Raw genomic sequence first — 27,611 nt, forward strand, 5'->3', positions numbered from 1 at the left:
TATACAATGGATTAAAGACAATCTCTTTAACAAGTGGTGCTGGGAAATCTGGTCAACCACTTGTAAAAGAATGAAACTAGAACACTTCCTAACACCATACACAAAAATAAACTCAAAATGGATTAAGGATCTAAACGTAAGACCAGAAACTATAAAACTCCTAGAGGAGAACATAGGCAAAACACTCTCTGACATACATCACAGCAGGATCCTCTATGACCCACTTCCCAGAATATTGGAAATAAAAGCAAAAATAAACAAATGGGACCTAATTAACCTTAAAAGCTTCTGCACATCAAAGGAAACTATTAGCAAGGTGAAAAGACAGCCTTCAGAATGGGAGAAGATAATCGCAAATGAAGCAACTGACAAACAACTAATCTCGAGAATACACAAGCAACTCCTACAGCTCAACTCCAGAAAAATAAATGACCCAATCAAAAAATGGGCCAAAGAACTAAATAGACATTTCTCCAAAGAAAACATACAGATGGCTAACAAACACATGAAAAGATGCTCAACATCACTCATTATCAGAGAAATGCAAATCAAAACCACTATGAGGTACCATTTCACACCAGTCAGAATGGCTGCGATCCAAAAGTCTACAAGTAATAAATGCTGGAGAGGGTGTGGAGAAAAGGGAACCCTCTTACACTGTTGGTGGGAATGCAAACTAGTACAGCCACTATGGAGAACAGTGTGGAGATTCCTTAAAAAACTGGAAATAGAACTGCCTCATGATCCAGCAATCCCACTGCTGGGCATACACACTGAGGAAACCAGAAGGGAAAGAGACACGTGTACCCCAATGTTCATCGCAGCACTGTTTATAATAGCCAGGACATGGAAGCAACCTAGATGCCCATCAGCAGATGAATGGATAAGAAAGCAGTGGTACATATACACAATGGAGTATTACTCAGCCATTAAAAAGAATACATTTGAATCAGTTCTAATGAGGTGGATGAAACTGGAGCCTATTATACAGAGTGAAGTAAGCTGGAAAGAAAAACACCAATACAGTATACTAATGCATATATATGGAATTTAGAAAGATGGTAACAATAACCCTGTGTACGAGACAGCAAAAGAGACACTGATGTATAGAACAGTCTTATGGACTCTGTGAGAGAGGGAGAGGGTGGGAAGATTTGGGAGAATGGCATTGAAACATGTAAAATATCATGTATGAAACGAGTTGCCAGTCCAGGTTCGATGCACAATACTGGATGCTTGGGGCTGGTGCACTGGGACGACCCAGAGGGATGGAATGAGGAGGGAGGAGGGAGGAGGGTTCAGGATGGGGAACACATGTATACCTGTGGCAGATTCATTTTGATATTTGGCAAAACTAATACAATTATGTAAAGTTTAAAAATAAAATAAAATTAAAAAAAATAAATAAAAATAATTAATATAGGATGTACAGCTTCTTTGATTCATGGTCTGTTAGAGTCACCCCTTGTTACAAAGTCTCAACAGTTTGTTTTCATTGCTGAGTAGTATTCCATTGTGTGAATGAATATAACACAATTGGTTATTCATCTATCTGCTGAGGGATATTTCTGTTGTTTTCAGTTTTTGCTGTTCTGAATAAGAGTGCTCTCAATGTTAACATACGAGTTTTTTTGTGGAATCATATGTTTTAATTTCTTTTGGTTAATTATCTAGGAGTGGAATGACTGAATCTGAGTAGACGTACACTTTGCTTTATAAGAAAACTGCCAGTTTTCCAAAGTAGTTGAACATTGTCCCATTCTTAGCAATGTGTGAGAGCTGCATTTGCTCCACATCCTGGCCAACATTTAGTCATTCTTCTGAGTGGAAATGATATCTCATTGTGGTTTTAATGTGTGTTTCACTGATGACTAATAATGTTTAGCACCTTTTTATATGCGTATCGTCTATTTACATATCTTTTCTTACAAAATGTATGTTCACATCTTTTGCCCTTCTTATTTAATTGTGTTGTCTTTTAATTTTTGGTTCATAAGAGATCTTGACATATTCTAAAAATAAGTCCTTTTGGTAGATGTGTTGTGAATATTTTCTCCCAGTTTGTGACTTATATTTTATTTTCTTAATATCTTTTGAGGAGCAAAGTTTTTAATTTTAATGATGACCATTTCATCAGTTTTTCTCTTTGGATTCATGGTTTGCGTGGCCAGTCCAAGAGATGTTTGTTTAACCTAGGTTGTGAAAAGTGAAAGTGTTAGTTGCTCAGTCACGTCAGACTCTTTGACCCCGTGGACTGTAGCTGCCAGGCTTCTTTGTCCATGGGGCTTCCCAGCCAAGAATCCTGGAGTGGGTATCTTAGGAGGTATGAGAACCTCACCTGGACCTCTCTGCACACCACAAGGTGTTTTAAACTCATGTTATAAGGCTCAGTCAATAGGAAATTTACATTCCAGTTGGCCTCCCCTGTACCTTTTTCCTCCTATGTGTGGACTATGTGTCGTCCGTTACTGGAGGGACACCTAGCCACAACTATAAATAATAGTAAATCAATTGAGAGCTCTGATTCCCTGCTTTTATTCTTTCAGTTCTTTTGGATTATATTGTGGAGAAAACTTCTGATATTTTTACCTCTCTCAAGCACTTGCTGTTACCCTCTTCTTCCCTTTTTGTAAACAGTGAGCTGCGCTCAGGCTCACTGCCTTGGTGTAGGCAATAGTGTTTAGCTAGCATTTAGTAGGTAGGTTTTTTCCCCTTTTAATTGATTTTTTTTTTGGTTACCTTGTATTTTGTTCTCAGTAATTACTGGGTTTCTACTTAAGATGGTGATTAAATCTTTCCTTTAAATTTTTATTTAAAAATTGAATTAATTTAAAGAAAATATTTAAGTAGGATGAAGAGGTTATCACAAGATTGAGTAATGTGATATGTGTTAGAGGTTGGATGTAACCTTGGCTAAGAAAGTGGTGTGGAAATGAGTGAAATTTGAAATCTCTAGCATTTCTTAGGCATCTTGATATTTTCTCCTTTTATCTGTGGTGCTAACTTGTCTAACAAGAGTTAACCGAGCATCTGCTTTGTGTAGAAGACTGTCCTGAGAATATGAAAAGTGTAGTGCTCTCTGCTTCGCAGTTTAGATTTGGAAGAGGATGTGTGTCTGTGGCAGTGGGCGAGTGTACCTTGGTAGCGTGCTGTCCAAGTGGCCAGCGCGTCATACTGAAGGAGGCCAAGATCATCTCTGGCGAGGGTCTCGAGGCCTGACTCACACTCACGTTTTCCCCTGGGTGCCTGTCTCTTTTCCTAAATCCTCATCGGTTTTGCAGGGTAAAGGGGCTTTTGTCTGTAGGCACTTATCTGAGAAGGTCTTTGTCCAAAAGGAAATGTGTTGCATTGGTGGTTCTTAGAACCAGAGTTCTGGCTCCAGCACCCTTGTGCTTAATTGTTCCGAGTCTCAGTTTCTTCATCTTCGTTGGCAATGATAAAATCCAGTCTTCTTCCTGCTTCGTAAGGCAGCACAGGTGGGATGTGCTTTTACTCTGTTATGATCAGTATTTGAAGTATTGATGGTTAATGCTTTTGAGGGTATTTGGGGCATTTAATTTTTTTCTCTTTTTTTTTCCCTAGGTCTTGATGCAGAACTTTATTATGTGAGAAATGACCTTATTAGTCACTACGCTCTATCCTTTAACCTGTTAGTACCCAGCGAGACAAACTTCCTGCACTTCACTTGGCATGCAAAGTCCAAGGTAAGAGAGCGGTCCACCAAAGAGGCCAAGACAGGACCACCCAGGCCCAGAGGCTGAGGCAGAGGCTGGATCTGAGGGGTGGGCTGCCAGCTGCACAAGAGGGTCAGTGGCTGGTGGGCTGTAGCAGTACTAGGTCTTTTCAGATTTGTGTTTTAAATCTTGAGCCCATTCCTCTAGACTTTCAAATCCTTGAAAATGGAAGTAGCCTTTCATTTGAAAATGAAAAGAAAGCTAGTCATGTATGAGACTAGCTTATGACAGAACACTTCTTTTCAGGCTTTTCAAACAAGGATGTAGCTCTAGCTGGAAGAGGGGACAGGTGGACCTGCTGAGGACTGTGCTGTTATGATGAAGAGATATGAATGCGGGGGTGGGGAACTGGTAAGATGGGTGGTTTAGACATGTTTGAGGTCTTGGATACAGTTCTCCCAGTTATGGAGAAGTAGTGAAAGTAAAGTATAGGAGGTGTAAGCACTCATGTTGACGCTGGCTAAGCTTCTTTAACTGTAACAAACTTCTTCCCTGGTTTACTTGTTGCTGAATTCTTCAGATTTCCTCTGTTTGGGCTCCTCTATCGTGGTAAGTTTTCTCTTAAGTCAAAGAGTGAGAGGCTGAGTGTAGAGTCCACCTTCCCCGGTCAACTTCAGTTTCTTTTGTCAGCCTCATGTATAAGCTTCTGAGTAGGATTTTATTTGGGAAAGAAAAATAGTTTTTGCTATACTAAAATAAGAATACCTATTGTAGAGTTTATTTTTTAAAAATTATTATAAAGTGGTGTTTGTTCTTAAGCAAGTCATTTAAATCTGACCCACCCAGATTCACATCTTTTTATCTTCTTAGAAAACAATAATGGTTATTGGGAAAATTCAACTATTACAGAGTTGTTTTAAGAACTGTTAAGACTTTGTACATCTGAACCAAGAAAAATAATTATTGTTTATAATTTGGTATACTTGAAACCGTACTTCTTTTTCCTTTTTAAACTAAAAGGGGATTATCTGATACATGTGTTGTACAGTATTTTTTCCCTACCTGATACTATGTCTTGGCAACTTTCCACTTCTCTAATTACAGATTTAACTCAGTCTCTTTAATGGCTTTATAATATGATATTGTATGGATGTATGATGTATGGTTAGGTGCTTCATTGACATATGGATTTTTAGTAACATTTCCCTTCCCTGTTACAAATAGTTTCATTCATTTGGCAGAAAAACTTTATGGTAAAGGGATGGTAAAAACAATTGGTAGTAGTCATCTTTTGTTGCTGTTTCTAGCGTTATTATTAATGATATAGAATCATAGAAAAAATATGTGTGTGAATGTGTATGTATGTATATAGGTATGTGTGTGTGTATATATATTAAGAATGTCTAAATTTGTTCAGAAATTTTTGTGTACTTTTGGCATTATTTCTCAATGGTACGTTGTGATCAGGAAGTGAAATGACTGGGTCAGAGAGTGTTCATGATTAAAATTTTGACTGCTATTGCCAAATTCTTTCTCCCATCCCTCTCCCAAGATGGTACTAATAAGCCAACATTCCTTACAAAGTGAATAAGGTGCTTATTTCAGTTCACTGCTTAATGCTAAATATTTTAAGTATATTTGTTTGTCAATTAGGTAAGTAAAAATGATTATGTAAATATGCATATATCCACATTTTTATATATGCTCACATGTATATTAGAGAAACGTACACATACACGTGCATTAAAATACACCTGCAGGAATGTTTGGATTAAAGTTCAATTAGCTTGGATCCTGGGTAAAGTGTATGTGCCTTGCTGTCTAGAACACCTAAGTCCAACATTATTGCCTTGGGGTATCCAAATAGGGGATGTTCTTTTAGGAGTGGTTAGATCTCTTTAGGATGAAATCTGCAAAAACAGAGGGAGAAGATTCATGTGATCTAAGAACATTTAGTAGATGATAACTTGGATAGGCTGAAGTGCCAGCATAAATGACATAGGTCACTCAGAAAAGGTTCACTTGAGACATTTTAATCTGAGGTCTGTTAGTTTGAATGAGTAGGCACCTGGACTCTTCAAGGAGACAAACCTAATCCATTTTCACTAATGTGTGACTTTATTATTACTTGGGTGACCTTATCATTATTTGGGGGAGTAACCTTTAATTTTTATGTAATTTCAGACAGAAAATTACAAAAACAGTGCAAAGAATTCTCATTTATCCTTCACCCAGATTCACAAATTGTTACTGTTTTGCCCCATTTATTTTATGATTCATTCTCTCATTCTCCCTACTCTCATGCACACAGACTTTTTTCCTCTTGAACTGTGTGCAAGTGAATGGCATGTTTCATGCCCTTTTACCCCTGAGTACATTGGTGTATATTTTCTAAGGATAGGAGTGTTCTTTATATAACCAAAGTACAGCGGTCAAAATCAGGAAACTTAACACTGACACAAGACTGTTATCTAATCTCCAGAACTCACACTTCACCAGTTAATCACAATCATGTTTTTTGTGGCTTTTTTCCCCCCTCCTGTGGCCTTTCTCTGTGTTTCTTGACTTTGATATTTAGGAACATATAGGCCGGTGGACTGCCGCCTCAGTTTGCGTTGCCTGAGGTTTCCTCGTGGTTGGGCTCGCGAGCGTCTCGGTGGTAACACCGCAGCAGCGCTGTCCTCCCCTGTGCACGTGATGTCAGCTTGTCCTTTTACTGTGGATGTCACTGTGATCGCTCAGTTCACCAGATTTCTCCACTGTAAGGTTCTCTGCTTTATAATGAACAAGTAATTGTGGGGACATAATTTGAAATTAGGGCTTCCTAGGTGGTGCCAGTGGTAAAAGAAAAACTCACCTGCTAATGCAGGAGACATAAGAGATGCAGATTTGATCCCTGGGTTGGGAAGATCCCTTGTAGGAGGGCATGGCAACCCACTCCAGTATTCTTGCCTGGAGAATCCCTGGGACAGAGGAGCCTGGTGGGCAATAGTCCATAGGGTTGCAAAGAGTCAGACATGACTGAAGTGACTTAGCATGCACATGCATGCACAATTTGAAGTTATATATTAAAATTCTGTAACTCAACAGCCTTTCAAACACTAGTTTTTGCACCTGTGTTTACAACTCGGTTTCAGTTTTAGCCATTGTGATTGTTCCTCTTACTGAAAGAGGTCAGATCTGCACTGGGTAACCATTTGGTGGGTGTGTTGTAGAAGGAATTTAAACATTTGTGGAATGGTGGTCTTGAATTTTAGGTTCCCTTGCAACTCTGAGATCCATTGTTTCAAGTAGAGAAGCTTTTAATATTCTCCAAAAAATTGACAGTTAGTCCTTTGTTACTTTTTCCATCTATAATGTTGATGAATATAAAAACAAATAATACATATATTTTAAAGTTGTGAAAAATCTAATGAAATATAGAGATTCTATTCTGAGTGAACTACTGACTTTGAACAGGATGTGATTGTTTTAGGGCCCACTTGGGAAAAAAGATATATATATATATATATATATATATATATATCCACCATGAGAATATTTCCCAGGCAAGAGTATGGATAGTGATTTAGGAATAAAAAGGCAATGTGGGATGTGGCAGTTAGACTTGAACAGAATTAAACCTCTTATTCATTTGTTTTTAAAAATATACATACACTAATTTTTTTTTTTTTTTTTTTAGTGAGTTTCAGGGATCTGGCTGCTTATGGGTACCTGAGGAGTTTTAGAAACCTGTAGACAAGGAGGAAATTGGAGTGGGGGAGAATGGATAGAAGAAGGGGCTCAGATGAATGTATATGTTTGAATGGGAAGCAGTGTTGGTCTGGGTACATGTTGGGTGAGGAGGAGCCTTGGTATAGCTCTGCTGTACTTCTGCATTCTTCACATTATCTTGTAGAGCATAATTTCTAAGATACTTCTGTGGCAGGTGTTAAACACCATCCTTAGTGTACATTTGGGCTGCCGTTACTGGTATGATGGTCTTTGTAAGTCAGAAGTTCCCTGACTTGCCGGAGGCCATCACCATTTATTTACTCGTCTCAGGCAGAAGCCTAGAAGGGATCCTAGACGCCTCCTACACCTTCCAAGTCCAGATGATCCAGATGATTCTCTCTCATAACTATACCTTAAATTTGTTTCTTATCTCTCTTGAGATCTAATGCCTCCTCCTTAACTTAGGCTTTCATGTTTCTTAACTCGATTATGGAAAAATAGCAGCCTTCTAACTGGTGGGCTGCCGTCTGTGGGTCGCACAGAGTCGGACATGACTGAAGCGACTTAGTAGTAGTAGTAATAGTAACTGGTCTCCTGGCCTCTGGACTGACTTCTTGCTGCACCTCCTGCAAAGCTGCTCTAAGGCTCTCGGTTGCCACCAGAATAAAATTCTATTTCATAGGGAGCCTTCATGATCTCGTTCTCGTTTTCTGCCCGCCCTCCAGCTAATTGTTTAATGTCTTTTTTTGTTTCTTGAATGCCCTGGACTCTGTTACCGTGCTGGCTGTGCTAGAAATACCCTTTCCCCATTCTTTACTTCATTAACTCTTGTTTATCTAATGAAACTTAGACCTGGTGTCACCTCTTTTTCATCTGTGTCAGGTGCCCTTTCCTTTCACGCCCTTATCATGCTCTTAAGAATATTTTTGTAGTTGATCTTCTTCTCTCTCCCTTTGAGGCGCTGAGCATGTCAAGGGTAGGGACCTCTTTTCATCTTTCTCTGGGTCCCTCGTGCCTGGTGTAGCACCTGGTACTTAGATACAGGTGCTCCTTAACTGACTATGGAAGAGATGCACAGGGCACAGCTCAGCAAAGGGGCAACTTCTGAGCAGTTGGAGCTTTTCAGAGTTCGGATGTGCTGCTTTAGAGGCAGTGGATTCCTGTATCTAGAAGTGTGAAAACATGGGTTGGCTATACTTGACAAACTGTTTGGCAAACTAGTTGCACACCTGGGATTTTGCTGATATTTTACTGTGAATAAAGTTCTAAATTTGAAAAAATACAGTTTTAAATTTGAAAAAAATGAATGTAACTCATTCATTTTTGAATGAGTTGAATTCAGTTTGAACATATAGCTAAGCCTATTTCACAGTTCATCTGTAGAAGGTATAAGAATTTAGAGGAAAGTACTAGTCATGTCTTAAGATGTTTTATAGTAAAAAAGCAAAGGAATGTATATATTGACCTCCATTGCAACTCCTAGTTCCAGTTTTAGGTCATAATTTCTTTTGTGATTTTAGCACAGTTGTTTAATTGAAGTTTGTCTATTTTAAAAGTTAATCTTTTGAGTATTTTGTTTATGCATATGGTACAAAATGCGAAAGGCATAGGGGTATATAGTGAAAAATAAATCCCCTAGCCCTTTCTAAGTATCATCCCCAAGCAATCTAGCCACCTAACTCCCCTTCCATTGGCAACCACTGTTACCTGATTCTGATCTCCCCTTCTAAAGATAGTCTGTACATGGATAAGCATCTAGATATGTGAATGTGTGTGTGTGTGTGTGTGTGTGTGTATATATATATATTTGAAATGATAGTCATCAAGGGGGCAGGAGAGACATGATGAAGAGTTCTTCACCTGATCTTGTTACCTCTGGGATGCAGTTAGGAACTTTCAGAAGGAGGGTCATGGCTCCTCGGCTCCAACACTTTGCAATTATTGCTTTTTAAGAATTACCAGAGGATGAGATACTTGCTCCAAAGATCTTCAGTCTTCTTGGTATGTCACTTCATTGTAGATATTTTAACATTATCAAAGCTTCTGATAATAGTGTTCTGCAGTGACTGTGTTTTATCTTGCCAAACAGGTTTGTGGTCTTCTCAGAGACTGGAGCTGTGTCTTACTCTTGACATTGTATCACACTGCCTTAGACAGTGGTTGGTAAATATAATGGGTTAATTGCATTTCCAGATGGGGTAAGAACTCTGGTGTTGCTTTTCTTTCACAGTCCCCTTACTGGTGGTTTTAACAGATAATAAGTTTCTTCTGCATTCCAGAACATTCTCCAGTATCCAGGAAAAAACTTGCAATTGCATCTGTTAAGTGTCAGATATTTTAGATAGCTGAAAGGCAAAAATATACCAAAAGGTAGCAGAATACTTATACTACTCAGTCCCATCCTATAAGCTGTTCTCTGGTTTCAGGAATTCATCATTGTCAGGAGGGTCTGCAGGGAACTTGTCCAGAGTTCCTGCAGCAGCCCTGGGGGCCAGCCTGCTGTATCCCCTGCAGGGTGGGATTTCTGTGAGAAAGGCAGCACTTCTGATAATTTCAGAGAAATTGAAAGGCTGTTGGGCTTCAGGCAAAGTGTACTCACTTTAAATCTGTACTGGGTTCCAAGAGGAAGTGGCTTTACTCAGCAGCTGCCTATATGCAATTACCATTTGTTTCCAAGTAAGGGAAGATTACCAAAAATGTTTATTTCTTAGCTTATTCAAATATTTATATTTTTTCTCATTTCTTTTCTGAAGTATTTTGGCTCATTCTTTGTTCTGATAAACAACTGATTTTCAGATTTTCTTTGTTCCAGTAGATTATAAATGTTAGCTTTAGAGCAGATCTGTTTCTTCAAAGGATTATTGGCTAGTGAGAGTCCATATAGATTGATGGCATGCCAAAATAGAAAAAACTGCCCTTTAATAATAAGCAGTTTCTAACCCCAGAAACTACAATTTAAAATTTTATATTCTGAAGATTCCTGAGGGAGAAGAGAACTGCTTTGGAATGCCTTTCATGTTTAGGCAGTCCCTCAAAAAGGGAGGCAGCAGAGGGCAGGCGTCGTGCCTTCACACTTCTTAGTGTTCCAGGCTGCTGCTGGCCAAAGGGTTGGGCTTCTCAGAAATCCTGCTCAACCCCTTCACCACATGCCTCTGATGCTACCCAGCTCCATTCACAAGCCCATTTCTGCCTTCTGCCCTCACCCCCTGCCACACTGAGGCTCTCCAGTGCTGGTCTGGTCCCTGCCCTCAGACTACAATTAGGGCCTTTAACCTTGTTTGCAGCTCGCTCTGTCTACTGTCCCAGGGGGTTCTGGTCCCTGGCTGGCTGTGCCTCTGCTTGCAATTATTGAGACCTAGAGTAAAGGAGACAGCAAGTGTGGGGAAGCATAGTAAATTTGGCTTTGAATCTGCTATGTTTGAGAGCTGTAAGATTACTAGGCACATATGTCTAGTAAGTTATTGGGCATATGGGAAAGAATGAAGATGTAGGAGAGTGAGAGAGACGAGTTGATGATACAGGATCCCATTAGTGGTCTTGCGGGCTAAGGCTAGTATGCTGAGAGAAGGGTTTATCATTTGGAGAGGAGAATAAATCTCTCCTTGGGACTGGAGTGCAAAGGAAGAGTGCTCTAACAGATCTGCCTGGAAAGTGAAAAGTGAAGTAGCTCAGTTGTGTCCGATGCTTTTCGACCCCATGGACTGTGGCCTACCAGGTTCCTCCGTCCATGGGATTTTCCAGGCAAGAATACTGGAGTGAGTTGCCATTTCCTTCTCCAGGAGATCTTCCTGCACTGTAGGCAGACGCTTTACCATCTGAGCCACCAAATCTGCCTGGAGCTGAAAAGAAAGGGAGAAAGTGGGGGGGCAGGTTCTTGTGTGCCAGGTGAAGGGGACAGGAGCATTGTCTGAGAGTAGGAAAGTGGGGTGGGCAGCAGGTGGTGAAGCTGTGAATCCCATGAGGTTTGGAGTGAGAAGACTAGGGAGAAGGGGCTGAGTAGGGAAGGGACTGCTGACCAGGATTAACGGCTTACCCTGAACATGGGGATCATCATTGTGTAAGAGCAGCTTTCTCTTCTGGTCTGTGGTTTCCCCTGGTTGTGCTGGGCAGCAGGGGTGGCGTGAGAGGTGGTCAGCGTTCTGATGGCAAAAAGACGGTGTTGGTAGCTAGTCTTCTCTGGGGCACAGTCTGGAAAGTGAAACCAGGTCCCTGGACGGATAGGCTGGAGAGAATGGAAATAGCGTCACTGGCCATTACATCCCAGCTATGAGCACAGCCCTTGGTTTACAAATGTGCTTCATAAATGGTGGTTGAATCAAAGTGTTGGAAACAAAGAACTGGTTTTGTAGGAATCAGAGGTGGTAATGGGATATTTGATAGAGTGGGATTTTTACATTTGTTTTGGTTATGAAGTAATTCTTCAGTACGTAGGAATGCTGAATATTAATATCAAAGCCACCAGGAAGATGGCAGGAGACAAAGCGAGCCGAGTGCCATGGGCTCTGTAAAGTCCTTGTGTGACACTGATGATGATGGCGGGAGAAATAGCCATTGTGAGTAGAAGCTGTGAGCTTCAGAGTCCAGGGGCTTTTGCCTGAGGAAGGGAAGAAGAGAAAGGACCTGAAGATCCTGAAGGAATGCTGACCCTGCTGTGCCCTGAGGGTTGAGGGTTACAGGGACCAAATGATAGAAAAGCCGGGCTGGAGGAAAAGGCAGGGAAGACGCTTGTGAAGAGGCCGACAGTGTGAGAGTCTATTTAGTCTAGTGGGGTTCCCAAGATAGGGGACAATACAGAGGGCTTCAGGATTGCTCTTGGCAGGGGACAGGAAGGCTTGTGTGAGAATCTTGGAGGTCAGGAGCAGGCTGGCCAATATGGGGAAGTGCAGTGGGGCATAGTGTGGCGACCCTGGAATGACTGCTGATGCTACTGGGGTCGGCGTTTATCAGAGGGGACCTGTACCGGACTGACAGTTAGGTGTGTCATTTAATTATTTTATTTGATCCTCAGCAGTAGCAGCATTTTATAAAAACTGAAACTTGGGAAAAGTTAGTAAATTATCTGATGGTCACACAGTCTCATGGTTCCAATTCAGTTCTTGCTGACTGTGCTGAATTTTTTTTTCAGGCAGTTGCCTTTCATGTATTGCTTTGTTTAGAGATAGCATGGATATAGGAATATAGTCAATTCATTTTCTTAATATTAGTAAGTATTGCTGGAAAGCCTGCTCATTCTTGGCCCACACTTGCTGGGCTGTGGCTCTCTCACACCCCCTGGTGGCAGTGACTAAGTATTGCAGCATGCTAAGGTGAGAGGGAACACTTCTAGCCAAGGAACCACCAAGTCACTGGTGTGCAGCAGCGAGAGCATTTCCTTTGTTATGAACATGGCACTTAACAAATACAACTTTTAACAATTGTTTGCATATCTATCTTAACTGTAAAGCAGTACTTTAATACTTGCATATCCCTATAGCGTTCTGGGTACACCTGAATGGCCCAGTACCCTGATGCTGGGAAAGAAGGCAGGAGGAGAAGGGGACAGCAGAGGACAAGATGGTCGGATGGCATCACTAACTCAGTGGACATGAGTTTGAGCAAGCTCTAGGAGATGGTGAAGGACAGGGAAGCTTGGCATGCTGCAGTCCATGGGGTCACAAAGAGTTGGACATGACTGAGCAACTGAACAACAGCAATAGTGTTCTGGAACTTTCAAGTAAAGTGTGAAAAGGGGAACCGAGAGAGGGAGCTATAGTCATTGGATTGATCCCTTCTCATTTGTGGGTTAAACACCTCCTGACTCAGTCAGTGCCCAGGTGTCCACCCTTTCTCTCACACTCTGGGATGCTCCTCTGTCCCTGTTTTCTTTCATCTTTGTTATGTCCTATTTGTCGTTTTTTTCCATTAGCGTGTACCACATTTGAGTATCTCCCATTGAAAAAAGAAGAAAGATAGGCTTTGAGTCTATTCTGCCATTACCTAATTACATTCTTTCTAGTTAAGTTTCTTGAAGGATGGTTTCTTGAACCTCTTTCCCACTACTGTTTTCGTAACCCTCTGTCCTTTGGCTTCTGCCAATCCCAGCCTTCGCTGGAAGGCCTTGTGACCACTGAATGGGAGAGGGGTGCCCTTCTCATTGAGTTCCAAGGACAGGACAAAGAATACCGGGAAATATAAGGCCTTGTTGAGGGTCTTGAAGATGGCATCCATTCTGAATTTCAGATATTACTTTGCAGGTTGAACTGTTTCTTTCATGAACATCTTGCTAGCAAAAGGGGTGTGTTTGATGTTTGATATTGATTGATGCTGATTGGTTCTATTAAGCCACCTATAGAGGCCAGGTATTGATAGAGAATATTGGTGTTCCAGGGACATTTTTCTAGTCATCTCTTTTCCTTGCTGGATTCTGAATCACTTGAGATCCAGAGGTTAGATGGACATCCAAACATTAACTTTGTTAGTGGTGAAAGCCAGACCAGAGAATGTAGCATAGATATTTTATGAGAAATTTGTACTTTGGAATCTACTTGTGAGGTGAGTGGATCTGATGTAGATCAGACCTTCATCTGCCAGCACATACAGGCCCTCAGAGCTTGGCTTTTATCAGCTAGAGAAGACATTGGTGACTAGTCATAGTCTGTAAATTATACATCTCAACTCCTTGGGTCTTCATATCTATCTGTCTCTCTAGGGCTTCTCTGTCAGTGACTGTGATCCTCAGCAGAATTCTGAATCCTAGATGGCAGGTTGTATAGGAGAGTGGTGGTACTGTTCTGGGCATGAAATAGAGGGTGGCTTACTGGACTGAATGTTTATTCAATTGAAAATTCCCAGGAACAAATGAACAAGCGTAACAAAACAGAAACAGAGTCATAAATATAGAGAACAAGCAGGTGCATACCAGAGGAGGGGTTAGGGGAAGAGATAGGTGAGGGAAATTAAGAGGTGCAAATTTCCAGTAGCAAAATTAAAGAGTCGAGGGTATGAAATTCACAGGGTGGAGGGTATAATCAATAACTAAATAATATTATCTTTGTGATGACATATCATAACTACTGATTGTGATCATTTTGAAATGTATAGGAAAAAAATCACTGTTGTATAACAGGAACTAACACAGTGTTGTAGGTCAGTTATACTTCAAAAACAAACAAACGTACAAACAAACTCATAGAAAAAGAGATGAGATCAGATTTGGTTACCAGAGGAGGGGGAGGAGGGGAATTGGATGAAAATAATGAAAAGGTACTACAGATTTCCAGTTATAAGATAGGGATGCAATGTACAAGCTGATAAATATAATCAACTGCTGTATGCTATGTATGAATGTTGTTAAGAGAGTAAATCCTGAGTTCTCATCACAAGGAAAATTTTTTTTCTATTTCTTTAATTTTGTATCTATATGAGATGATAGATGTTCACTAAACCTGAAGCATTTCATCATGTATGTAAGTCATTATGCTGAAACCATTTTATACAGTGATAAATGTCAATTATATCTCAATAAAACTGGAATAAACAAACAAAACACACCCCCTCGGCAGTCATCTAATAAGTCATGTAAGAAGCAGCACAGTTTGGTGGGGAAACGTCTTAGACGCAGCAGATCTGGATTCTCACTCTGGCTGCTTTGTGTATATTAAACTTCCCTGGCTTGGTGTCTTTGACTGTTAAAATAAAGAAACATTCCTAAGACTGTTTCTGACAACTTGGACTTTTAAAAATATAGCTAGATTATTTGTTAATGACCAAAATCAGTGTGGTCAAGCTATACTAAGCCCTGTCTGTTATCACAGGTCCAGTTTGTTTATTTCTCCATATTATAGGTTGAATATAAGCTGGGATTCCAAGTAGACAATTTTGTGGCTATGGACATGCCCCAGGTCAACATTTCTGCTCAGGGGGAAGTTCCACGCACTTTATCAGGTGAGTCTCAGTGACAGAGTTTAATATGCTGTTTTTAACTGTATCCCCTGTACCTGGAGAAGGGCGTGGCAACCCACTCCAGCATTCTTGCTTGGAGAATGTCATGAACAGAGGAGCCTAGCAGGCTGCAGTCCATGGGGTCACACAAGAATTGGATACGACTGAAGCAACCTAGCATGAACGCACACACCCATACCTTTAAAGGACATAGGTATAAGATGCATAAGTTCTTTAACAAGTGATTTTTGTAAAGAAGGATTATTTGAACTTTTTAAACAGTTTCTTCTTTTCCATCTCCTCTAGAATGATGTGCACTCAGCTCTTTTGTCTCCTTTTATGCATTGTTGGCCCTGGCTCGAGTCCCTCTGTCTGATCCTGTTTTTCTTCCATTAGTTCCCACACTGCAGCCTGGATGATCACTTCCTCAGTGCCCCACCCTCACCTGTTGAGTACCTTCCAGACTCTCCAGCTGGTGTGCTGTGTTTAGCGTCTGTCCCTGCCTGTCTGTCTAGCCTGTTGCTAGATCTGCCCCCGTGCTCCAGCAGTGCCAGGCTGCATGTGATTCTGAGCCAAGCCTTGCCCATGCTGATCTCTGTGTTTAAACCATCTTTTCATCTTTCCTGCATCTGAATTTCTGTTCATATTAAATATTCTGCAAGACTCAAAGTCTTTACTCTTTTTTTTCTGCCTCCATTTGTTATCTCTTTCTATTCTTCCTGCCCTGTAAGATCTTTTATTTAACTGTTTAAAATTGATCACATTATTTTGTAATTCTTTGTCCTTGTCTGTACTTGCTAGCCTGTGGCCACCTGAGGGCAGGAGCTGTCTGTTTCAGCTGTCTACCCTTGGTGCCTAGCGTAACATCTAAACAGGATAGGCTCTCAGGACACGTCTGAGTAAATGATATGTATCATGTTTATACCAGTTTGTTTTGAGCCAGTCTTTTGAGAAGGCCTCCTGAAGATGTGAGATATAAAGAAAATGAAAAGTTTTAAAACTTGAAAGTATAAGCCCCAGTGTTATGAAACTTTCTTAACTCACTGTTACTGGTAGCATACGTTAATCTAAGCTTTAAGAAAATATGAGAAGGCTGATTACTTTTTATGGGCTAGTAAAGAAATTCAGAAATGCCCATATTGTTCATACGCTGATACCGATGGTAGAATGATGCATTCTAAATTTGTAGAAAGAGTCTTAAACTGAAAGATTGAAAAAAAAAAATGCACGAAAGTCTGTTATTCCATTGCTGCAGTAATTAATTAAAACAGTCTTTGCTTAGAAAGGTTTTTTTTTTTTTTTAATGCATAGGTGAGAATTTATCAGTTTCCTTTACAGCTTTATATTTAATCTCTTCCTTAACAACAATACATAATTGCATTTTGATGGTGAAATTGTCTTTCCTTTTTATCAAGTAATTTTTGTTGTTGTTGATTGTGACTGGTAAGATAGTGGAGTTTGCCTTATGGTTTTGTATCTTTACTATATGGTAATAAGAGAATTTAGGAGACAGATTGATGTATTAAAAATCATGAGCAAATTTGAAAATAATTCTCTTTCTTTGTCTTGATTTGTTCTTTAATGCTAACTTTTATAGTACTTTATATTTAAAGCTGTGTAGTCTAAAAATAAATTCTCTGCAAGTTTTTGCTTAGTATTTTATGTAAATGTATTATTTTTTAGTTTTATTGCAATAGAAATAAATTCTAAATTATGGGACATTAATGTTGATTTTTAGAAAATTTAAATATTTTTTCTTATTTATTTATTTTTTTTAACAGTGTTTCGGGTCGAGCTTTCCTGTACTGGCAAAGTAGATTCTGAGGTTATGATACTCATGCAGCTCAACTTGACAGTAAATTCTTCAAAAAACTTTACAGTCTTAAATTTTAAACGAAGGAAAATGTGCTATAAAAGTAAGAAATTTATTTACTAAAGTATGTATTTTATATAGATGTGAGAAGATCAAAAATAGATTTTGTCATCTTTTTACAGATTTGTGTTCCAATCTTGACTATAGTTGCAAGTAAGAAAAGAGCACTAACTGATGAAATTCTGAAATAACCACCATGATAGCTTCTAGCTAGGAATCTTATTTAGGCCCCACTCAGTCCCTGCTTTCTCAAAATTTTTGTCAGAACTGGTAAGAATGTTTTCCCTTAGAATGTGAAATAGCACTGATGGCCGGGGCTGATCAGGCCAAAGAGGTAAAGAAATCACAGACTGTAGATAGGGGCCCCTGAGTAATGGGGTGTTAACTGTGTTTCCTTTATGAATTACCTTTATATAGAAACATTGCCCTGGGCCCAGAAAAACGTGTTATAACTCTACCCTTGGTGGAGTATTAGAATAGGTTTCCTTTTATTAACCTAAGTTTCAGGTGTTTTTTTTTTTTTCCAATCTATAAAATGGTATAATAACCTGTTTTAAGAGGTAGGTGGGTTGATTTTAGATTAATCTACTATCATGAAACTTAAAATACTATATGTGGATACTTACTAATTTTTGGTAGTTTTGGCTTTGAATAATCTGTTACTCAAGAAATTGCAGCAGATATGAAAGAGCTTCAGCACACGAGTTCATAGAGCAAGAATTTTAGAATTCTGTTTAAAGGTTATCTAATCCAACCCACTCACTTTAAGTTCCATAGAGATTAAAGTGACCTGAATTTACCCATCACAGTGGTGGAGCTGGTTAGTATGTAAGGTAGAAAAAAAAAATACTAAAGAAAACTTGCTGAGTTTGGGTTTTGCTGTATGACAGCCATGTTCCAAGTGCTTTACAAACACATTTAAACCCATTTAATGCTTATAGCAGCCTGAGGCAGTAGCTTCTCTCATTATCTCCAGTTTCTAAGGAGGAAGCTGAGGCTCAGAGAGTTCAACCAACTTGCCAAGGCTGGATAACTAAGTGGTGGAGCTGGGTTGCAAACCTGTGCTTTTGCTTCATTGTCAAACTGTCTCTTAACACATTTCCTAGTCAGGGTTACTGCTGAGTGTTATGAGAACGCCTGAGGCCAGCATTAAAATGGCTAATGTCCAGATGTGTGCCAGCAAAAAAGTGGTACTGCATTAGAATGGGCATTTTTTTTAGCTCTCATTTAATCTTTTAATTAAGAGTAAACAATTGCTCTCTCTCTATATTTTCCCCAGTTTTATTGAGATATAAATGACACATATCACTGTAGAAGTTTAAGGTGACAGTATAATGGTTTGATTTTCATACATTGTGAAATGATTATCACAATAAGTTTACTTAGCAGCCATCATTTCATGTGGGCTTCCCCAATGGCTCAGATGGTAAAGAATCTGCCTGCAATACAGGAGACCCAGGTTCGATCCCTGGGTCAGGAAGATCCCTGGAGAAGGAAATGGCAACCCACTCCAGTATCCTTGCTTGGAAAATCCCATGGATGGAGGAACCTGGCAGGCTACAGTCCATGGGGTTGCAAACACAACTGAGCGACTTTACTTCATCATTTCATGTAGTTACCAATATATAGAGACAGCAAAAAAAGAAAAAAATTTTTTCCATGTGATGAGAATTCAATAAATTAGGATTTACTCTCTCAACAACTCTCACATAATCATACAGTTAACATATAGTGTTGAATAACACATAATGTATGCCATGCATACATTATATCTGTAGTAATTATCTTGTAACTGGAAGTTTGTACCATTTGACTACCTCCTCTAGGTCCTCCTCTTTCCTCACACCTGGCCTCTGATAATATCAAATCTAATCTCTTCTCATGATTAAAAAAGAAATTAATTCTTGGATTCTGAAAATATAAGTGAGATCATGGAGTATCTCATAGTCTTTCTCTGTCTGACTTATTTCACTTAGCATAAGGCCCCCAAAGTCTATCTGGTTGTTACAAATGGTAGGATTTTCTTATTTTTTTATTTTATTGTGTGTGTGTGTGTATTTTCACCACTTCTTTATCCAGAATAGACATTTTTGTACTGAAAAGTTAGCCCTATTTTAGCTTCAGTGTTTTGGTACATTTGTCAGTTCTTGCATATCCAGTTACACACTTACTTTCATGTAGTTTTAAAGCCAAAGTGGCCTTTAGATACAGAGTGCAGAACAGGTGGCTCCTGGTCCCTAAGGAGGTGGCGCTGCCTGTACAATGGTGCTTCAACTGTTAGTGCTTAAAGGCGGAATGACGGCCAAGTGTGATGGAGTCTGTGGAGCACACCAGTGCTAGAACCCACTGAGGTTTAATGCTCAGCTGATGTTCAGAATGATCTCATACCCTCTCCATTTTCTTTATTATGTACATGAAAACTGACCGTTGATGTAGTTTTCTATTCTGTTTTAGACTTAATATTGAACCAGTCTTTTTTTTTTGATGGTTGTACTTCTGGCCACCCTAATCTTCCAGTTCACATTCATGATTCTTACTTTAGTATGTGATCTTAATATATTTATTTACATGGTTTTCAAGCTTAGTACTGTTTGAAAAGTGTCTGCAACAGAAAACATGCATGTACTGTATTGAATGTTAATTGGTGGTACCAGCAAGAAAAGTTTCCTTTATCATATGAGGATGGAAACTTGGTTCAGTCAAGTTTCATCACTCTGAAACTCCTCAGTGCCTTTACACTCTGCTAATGTGTACTGTTAGCCTCCACAGAGGTTATAGTATGTAGGTTTTCCTAGACTTCTTGACCACAGAAACCCTTTTTCAATGAGTGACTGTAATTGGCTAATATAGGCATAGACTGTTGATTGATGAGTATAGTGATGATTATCAGAATAGTAATGTAGCATTTATCATTTTGCAACAAATACCTTGTAACTTAGTTTAGGCAGTGTTTTAGAATATAAAACTGTTAGAAAAAATTCAGAAAATTTAATTACAATATATAAGGATTTTCATGGAAAAGAATTTCTAAATCATCTTTTATCTCCTTTTAAATTCAGAACTTGAAGAAGTAAAAACTTCAGCCTTGGACAAAAACACTAGCAGAACTATTTGTAAGTGTTACTATATTATCTTTTTCCATCATTAGGGATGAAAAATAATTGATTGCAAATAGACTTGATTTCATGAAGCTTGGAGGTTTTGTGGTTTCCAGTTTTCCAAAAGATTAAGTGATGCCATGCTACTTATTTAACTGATGTTTTGTAGAATGGTATATTTAGATGGAACTATTTGAATATTGAAAATTTGTAAAGTAAAATTCTAAAAAACTTTTATAAGCAAGAATTTATATTATCATTTCAAGTGGCCATAATTAAAGTATGAATGTGAAATATGTGTAAGATCTTCGTCTGTTTAACAGAAAGTTAGAAAATCTAATTCATGGCCTGGATGCAGCTCTCAGCTAGTTTCATCCAGCTGAAAATACAAGCTGAAAGATCCACAGCTTTGTTGTTTTCTGTTATTTAAACCTACAGAGCAGAAACTCAACATAGGTTTTTATTTTTTTGTAATGGTTCTGTAAGATTGTATAACTTAGACTTCTTTTTCCTATTCTGATATGGATGCATCATTAAGTCTTACTCTTCCTGAAGCAGTTTTAATGGCAGCATCTTAAAATGTTATTAGATTCTCTTTATGGAAGTAAACTAAAAAAAAATTGGGGAAGAGAAATTCAAAAATAGAGAAGTCAAGGGAATGTTTTGATCAACCCCCATGTGACCATCACCCTCCTTAGGAATCATCAACATTTGCCAGTCCTGTACTGTTGATTCCTTCCTCTTTCAGACAGGTGGTAGGTAGGGAAGGGTAGAATTTTTTAAAGCACATCCTAGGCATCATGCCATTTCACCTATAAATGTTTCAGTGTAAAGAACTTTTTAGAAGCCATTAGTAAACAAGCCACAATCATCCAACACCTCTTTACTTGTATTTGATTTATCACATGTAACAAAACTAACTCCTTAATGTCTTCTAATAGCGAATCCATGTTCCCATTAACCTGATTGTCTCAAAGCTGTCTGTGTATAGTTTCTTCCCTGAATCAGGATCCAAATGAAGCAAACTTACACTGTATGTGGTTGACATGTATTAATCAGAAACCACCCCTTTCCCTTCACTGTCATTTATTTATTGAAGAAATTGACTCATTTGTCTCACAGAATTTTCCACATCTGCATTTTAATGGTGCCATTTAACATGTTTTTCTCTCTTCTAAACTGGTAGTTAGATTTTGTACTTGGTTAAATTGAATAGTTCTGGATATTTCAAAGTGTACCTTTTTTAAAGAGAAAATAATATGACATTTATCTGCTTTTTAAAAATATTTCATTTGGATTTGTCTTTGAGAAGAAATTAAACTATTTTTTAAAATATCACTGCTCCCCAAGCTTACTTTTAAAATTCTGGTGATTTTATCCATTCCTTTTATGCTTAGGATTATTATTTCTGACAAGGAGAATAGAGTGTTGATTATCCTTGGTCTCTTCTTGCTCCCTCTCCCCTCCCTTCCCTTTCTTTGTTTTCACCAACCTAACATTTACACTATGACACGCCAGGTGGTATGATTGAGGCAGAAGATTAAACCTTGAATGAAATAGACTTTGTAAGCCCCCTGGGGCTTCTAATGCACCAGAGGAAATGGATAGGCAATAAGCAGTGATAACAATATCCTGTGGCAAGCTGTGGCATGGCAAGCACAGGTGCTTTGGGACCCTGAGGAGAAGGGTATGTAACCTCCTGTGAGGAAATGTGGGGCAGCTTCCTGAGGAAAAGTGGCGTCTCATCTGAGACCTGAAGGGTGACCAGGTAGCAGGTGACATGTCAATGAGGGAATGGAAACAGTGCATACGCTAGTCTGGAATTAAAGGTAATCAGGCAGGATGCATTTGGGCATGTGCCCAGCAGAGCAGTGTCCTCTCCTCTGCCCTAGAATGTGCTGAGATGGATGCTGCCAACATCAACCTTTGGGACCTTCCTTTCTCAGCCCTTCAAGATTGAATGACCCCTAGCATTCTTAAGAAAAGTCCTGCTTTCATTCAGGCTGCAAGTCAAGTATAGCTGTTCTAGAAGCCATTTGGTCTCTCTACATCAATCTGTGCCGGTTCATTATTTGTTGATTCAAAGTTTAAATTTTAGAAAGCAATCTTAAAAAAAGTTTTTGAAAGCTGTCGCTTTTATATCTTTTGTCCTGACGTATTCCCATAACTCTGCATTTGTATATCTGTCAGTTTGACATCTCCACATAGACATGTACAGGTGCTCTTAGACAAAACAAAACTCTTAATTCTCTCTTTCCCCAACCTGCTTCTTTTTCCTCTTTATAAAGGTACCTTTTCCACCTAATTCTTTAAGCCAAAGCTTTGATTCCTCTTTTTCTTTCTGTCCTGGCATAATCCTTTTAGCAAACTCTGTTGACTCTGCTTCCCAGTCCATGAACTTCTTACCTTCCCCATAACATCCTTGTCCAAGCCATGGCTGTTTCTTTCTTGGCGTGTTCTTGCTTCTGCTCTTGCTCCTCCCCACAGTATTCTTTATAGCATGCAGAGTCATCTTTGGTGTTTTTTTTCGAGTATTGTTATGTGTGCCATTCCTTTGCTTGAAGGCTTGCAGTGACTTTCCATATCATTAGGATAAAATTCAGATTCTTCAGTAGAATGCTGATGTGAGTACTCATTAATCTTCAGTTATACCAGTTCCAGTTACATCGTTTCTATTTCTGTTTCTCTGTCTTCCATTCTGCTTGCTCTTATCATGTGGATCTTTGGTTCTGTGTCTTTCTCTGTTGCTCCTGTGTGTATGTGTACACATGTATCTCTGTCTTTAAATTATTTCCTCTGTTGCTGAGGCTTTCTTTTTGAGTAACATTAACATGAATATTATTTCATGAGTAGAGTCTTGTTTTCCTGCTTTTATTTTTAAAAACAGATAAGCAAAATAATTTAACTCTCAAGAGAAAAAGATGAAAAATGTTTGTTTTACCTCATGGGTTGCTGTGCTGTATATTCCTCCCCCTTTGGGGAGTGGTGATTGGCAAAACAGATGTCTCATCTCTCACACCAGATGCCACTGTTGAGGAAGGGTCTGTAGAGCTTGCTGTCCAGTATGGTAATTACTAGCCATATGTGACTATTTAAATTAATGGAAATGAAATAGAATTAAAACTTCAGTTCTTTCATTGTACTAGCTACGTTTCAAGTGCTTAATAGCCACAGGTGGCCAGTGACTACTGTACTGCATGGCATGCTGCAGGGCATTTCCTTGTTGGACAGCATGACTATAGATAGATGGTTTAGTATGTGTATGCCACTTGTGAATTGTACTAATTAACCAAAAGTTCTATTTAAAAACACTTTTTTCAACTACACAAAAACACTTTTTAAATTGTGTGAATTTATAGCAACACACTACTGGTAACCGATCTTATCAAAAAAAGGACACGTGAAATGAAGATCTCTTTTACAAAGAACGGGATACTCATTGTGTATATTGGGTTACAAAGCAATTGATGACATTTGTTTCAAAAGCTTAATGTGCTATTCATTTTTATTTCAGATGATCCTGTACATGCAGCTCCAACCACTTCTACGCGTGTGTTTTATATCAGCGTAGGGGTTTGCTGTGCAGTAATATTTCTTGTAGCAATAATATTAGCTGTTTTGCACCTTCATAGTATGAAAAGGATTGAACTGGATGACAGGTATCGTACATCTTTGGGGAAAGGAAAAAAATAAAAGCAGTTATTTGCATATACATGGGAGCCTACCCACACCCATGCTCAGCGGTGCACAGTGGTGCAGGGGAAGAAGGGGAGAGTGATTAAGCCCTGGCCAAATGAAAAATACCATCTTTGTGTTTCTCTGTAGTTTTATTTTTAAAAAATTTGTGAAGTCATAAATTACAGTTTTATTATTTGGTGAAAAAGTAGAGATCAGTTTTTTTTCTATCCCCTTTGATATGACTGTCTTCTAGACTTCTAGTGCCTTTTTGAAATAGCCCTGCTTTTTCCTCCTTGCTTGTCCCTCCATTGTTATCGGTCCATTCGTCCATTCATCCATCCAGTTGATTAACATTTATTGAGAACCTGCTATGATTTAAATAATTAGTTCTCAACCTGGTTGCCTATTAGAGTCATGGGTAAACTTATATATCAACACCCCTTCCAAAAATTCTGATGTTATTGGTCTAGGGTGGTGTTTGGGCATTCAGTATTTTTTTTTATTAAAGCTTCCCTGGTGACTCTAATGTGTAGCCTTTGAGATACACTGGTAGATATTATGCTAAGTGCTAGGAATAAAAAAATAATGATGTACTATCATGGCTTCAAGTATTTAATATTTGACATTAACCATATTTATAAAAGTTTATAAATTTGATGATATGTATTATAGTGTGGGAATATAGCAGCTTGTCCCAGCCTGGGTGAGTCAGGATGACTAGAAGTACATTGTAGACAGGATAGGGTGAGAGGTAGAGATGAAATGATAGATGAGTTTATTTTCCTAGTCCACAGTTCTCGTTTCCCTCCTTAGTGATTCCCGCTTGCTGACTGAAGACATTCTCAGCTTCGTGACTTGGCTTTCAAGGTGTCCTCCTTTAAAGTGTGGAGATAAGCACCCCTTCCTCTTTGAACTTGCCTCTTATGCTCCAGTCAAATAATTACTTGTTCCTCACCTTTGCTCTACTCTTTGCCCTCCAGGACTTTTGTTCATGCTTTCTTTTGTTCCCTATATTTGCCATGGATTCAAACCCTCTCCATTCTTCACATCTCAACTCCGTTGCCATCTCTTTCATGAAGTCTTTTTTAAGCCCCCCAGCCATCAGTTTCTCCCTCTTCTTTTTGTCTATCTTTCCTTCCCTGTTTCTCTTTTTCTCTCTGTTTGGTAGCAATTACTGTACCTTTTCTTATGTACTTGTCTTTCCTGCTCGAATGTAAGCTTTTTCCAGTTGGGAAGCATTGCATCTTACTGCTGACTGCCCAGTCCTATGTGGTGTCACACATATAGTGGGTAAGCATATGTCCGGCAGAAACAGCACAAGGGAATGGGGGAGGCTGGTTGGATTAATTCCTGCCCCTAAGTATTCTCTGTCCCCTCTGTTACACTTTTTTTATCTGAGCAGAGAAAGAAGAGAAAGGAGGTCAGAGTAAGAAAAGAAACACATGGGTGAGGTGTTTCAGAATGTGTTTTGTGTGTATGATTGTGTTCATTAGATTTGGGTTTTGTAGAGAAGAGCTAAGGAGGTAACAGGAACATTTTGATGGGATTCTCTCGAGAGGATATGGCAGAGTTAAAGGTCACTGGGAGGCATGGCATTTCAGAGTTAGTCTTGACAAACATTGTTTTTGAGGGTTTGCTTGTGTGTGAGGGCTCTGAACCATGTACAACCAGGTCAGAGTTGTACAAAAACTTAAGAATTTGTGGGGCTTATACCTTTGCTGCTGAAATAATTCGTTACCACCCGTTAATTGGTGTTCCAGTTCTCTCTAGTTTTTTGACAAAGATTTTCAAACGATGCCCAATGAGAAGCATCTTTCATCATCACTTGTTTTCAGGGTACAGCCTAGTGGTTAAGAGCACGGACTGGAGCTAGCACACCTCTGAATTCTGGTTGTGCTACTTGCTAACTTTGTGGCCCAGAGGAGGTTTTGTAGCCTCTTTATGTCTTGGTTCTCCTTATCTCTAAAGCAGAGATGATCATGGCACATACTTAGTAAGCATGTTGTTAAGTTCTAGTGAAATAAAACTGTAGGCTCTTAGAACAAGCCCTGCATATGGTCAGTGCCATTATTAGGCTTTTTCTTTTCAGAAAGTTGCAGTGCTGGTAGTAATGGATTGATTTCTTCTTCAACTCTTGCCTGTTCTTCTGCTGCTGCTAAGTTGCTTCAGTCATCTCCGACTCTGTGCAACCCCATAGACGGCAGCCCCCAGGCTCCCCCGTCCCTGGGATTCTCCAGGCAAGAATACTGGAGTGGGTTGCCATTTCCTTCTCCAATGCATGAAAGTGAAGTTGCTCAGTCGTGTCTGACTCCTAGCAACCCCATGGACTGCAGCCTTCCAGGCTCCTCCGTCCATGGGATTTTCCAGGCAAGAGTACTGGAGTAGGGTGCCATTGCCTTCTCTGCCTTTTCTACTAGCTGTTACTTACTATTTGACAGCAAGCTAATAGTGGGGACTAGAAAGTTCCCATGTAGTAATCTAATAGTATTTGAGGCACTTGCTTCTTCTCTTTGCACTGGGGCCTGTGAGATAACAATGACTACCACTTCATCAAGTGTTGTCTGCTAGTACTATACCAGGCTCTATATGTGTAGTATTTTATTTGATGCTCACAGCCACTTAATGGATATGATGCTGTCCTTGTTTTAAAGATGAAGAAACAGACTTGAAGAGATTAAATAACTTCTTCAGGGTTGTGCTGCTAGAACCAGAGCAGAGCAACAGGAAGGACTCACTGTTGTTGTAATGAAAGTGAAAGTGTTAGTCGCTCAGTCTTGTCTGAGTCTTTGCGACCCCATGGACTGCAGCCCGCCAGGCTCCTCTGTCCATGGAATTCTCCAGGCAAGAATACTGGAGTGAGTTGCCATTTCCTCCTCTAGGGGATCTTCCCAACCTGGGGATCAAACTCTGGTCTCCTGCATTGCAGGCAGATTCTTTACTGTCTGAGCCATATGGGAAGGCCAATTGTTGTAATAGATGTATTGTAATAACTCAGTATTGTAATTGTATAAAGCACTTATATTTGGTTTCCCTGATGGCTCAGATGGTAAAGAAACTGCCTGCAATGCAGGAGATCCAGGTTCAATCCCTGGGTTGGGAAGATCCCCTGGAGAAGGGAATGGCTACCCACTCCAGTATTCTTGCCTGGAGAATTGCATGAACAGAGGAGCCTGGCAGGCTACAGTCTGTGGGATCACAAAGGGTCAGGTACAACTGAGCAATTAACACTTTCACTTCTTTTTTCACTGGTTACATGCCAGTCACTGTTCCACGTGCTTTATATCCATTAATTCCCTTAGTCTTGACAACAGCCTTGTGAGGTTTGATGGAACCCATGACCGCACAGAATTCCTTGCACAGAGATGGTAGGGAGTTCTTCCATTCCTGACACTCAGGAGCCAGAGTCCTGTTCTACACAGCTTATTTAGAGGCAGAGACCAAAACTGCCTAAGGGGGTGCTCATGCCGGGGGCAGTTGGAGCCCATGTGTGTGACTTGCCCTCTCGTGACAGTACAAGCTCATCTTTTCTGTCTCTGCTGTGCTGGGGGAGTGTGTGCTGGAAAATCAGAGCTTCTGTGAAGTCTTTGCACAGAGGGACTGGCCTCTGCCCTGTCTGCCCCATAGTCTCTCCCTGTTGGCTCTTGAATACAGGAG

General features: G+C 39.6%; 1 protein-coding gene across 2 annotated transcripts in view; it reads left to right on the forward strand.

Moving 5' to 3' along the window:
• RYK (receptor like tyrosine kinase) overlaps positions 1-27,611 on the forward strand; it is a 113,827-nt gene that overhangs the window by 28,462 nt on the left and 57,754 nt on the right. For both annotated transcript variants that reach the window (XM_055569646.1, XM_055569647.1), the window contains exons 2-6: positions 3,583-3,704; positions 15,212-15,311; positions 17,090-17,224; positions 20,241-20,294; positions 23,794-23,938. In XM_055569646.1, the coding sequence (XP_055425621.1) occupies positions 3,583-3,704; positions 15,212-15,311; positions 17,090-17,224; positions 20,241-20,294; positions 23,794-23,938 (556 nt within the window). The remainder of the gene's footprint in view (positions 1-3,582; positions 3,705-15,211; positions 15,312-17,089; positions 17,225-20,240; positions 20,295-23,793; positions 23,939-27,611) is intronic.

This window comes from Bubalus kerabau, chromosome 2, assembly GCF_029407905.1.
Source record: "Bubalus kerabau isolate K-KA32 ecotype Philippines breed swamp buffalo chromosome 2, PCC_UOA_SB_1v2, whole genome shotgun sequence".
Lineage (NCBI taxonomy): Eukaryota > Metazoa > Chordata > Mammalia > Artiodactyla > Bovidae > Bubalus > Bubalus kerabau.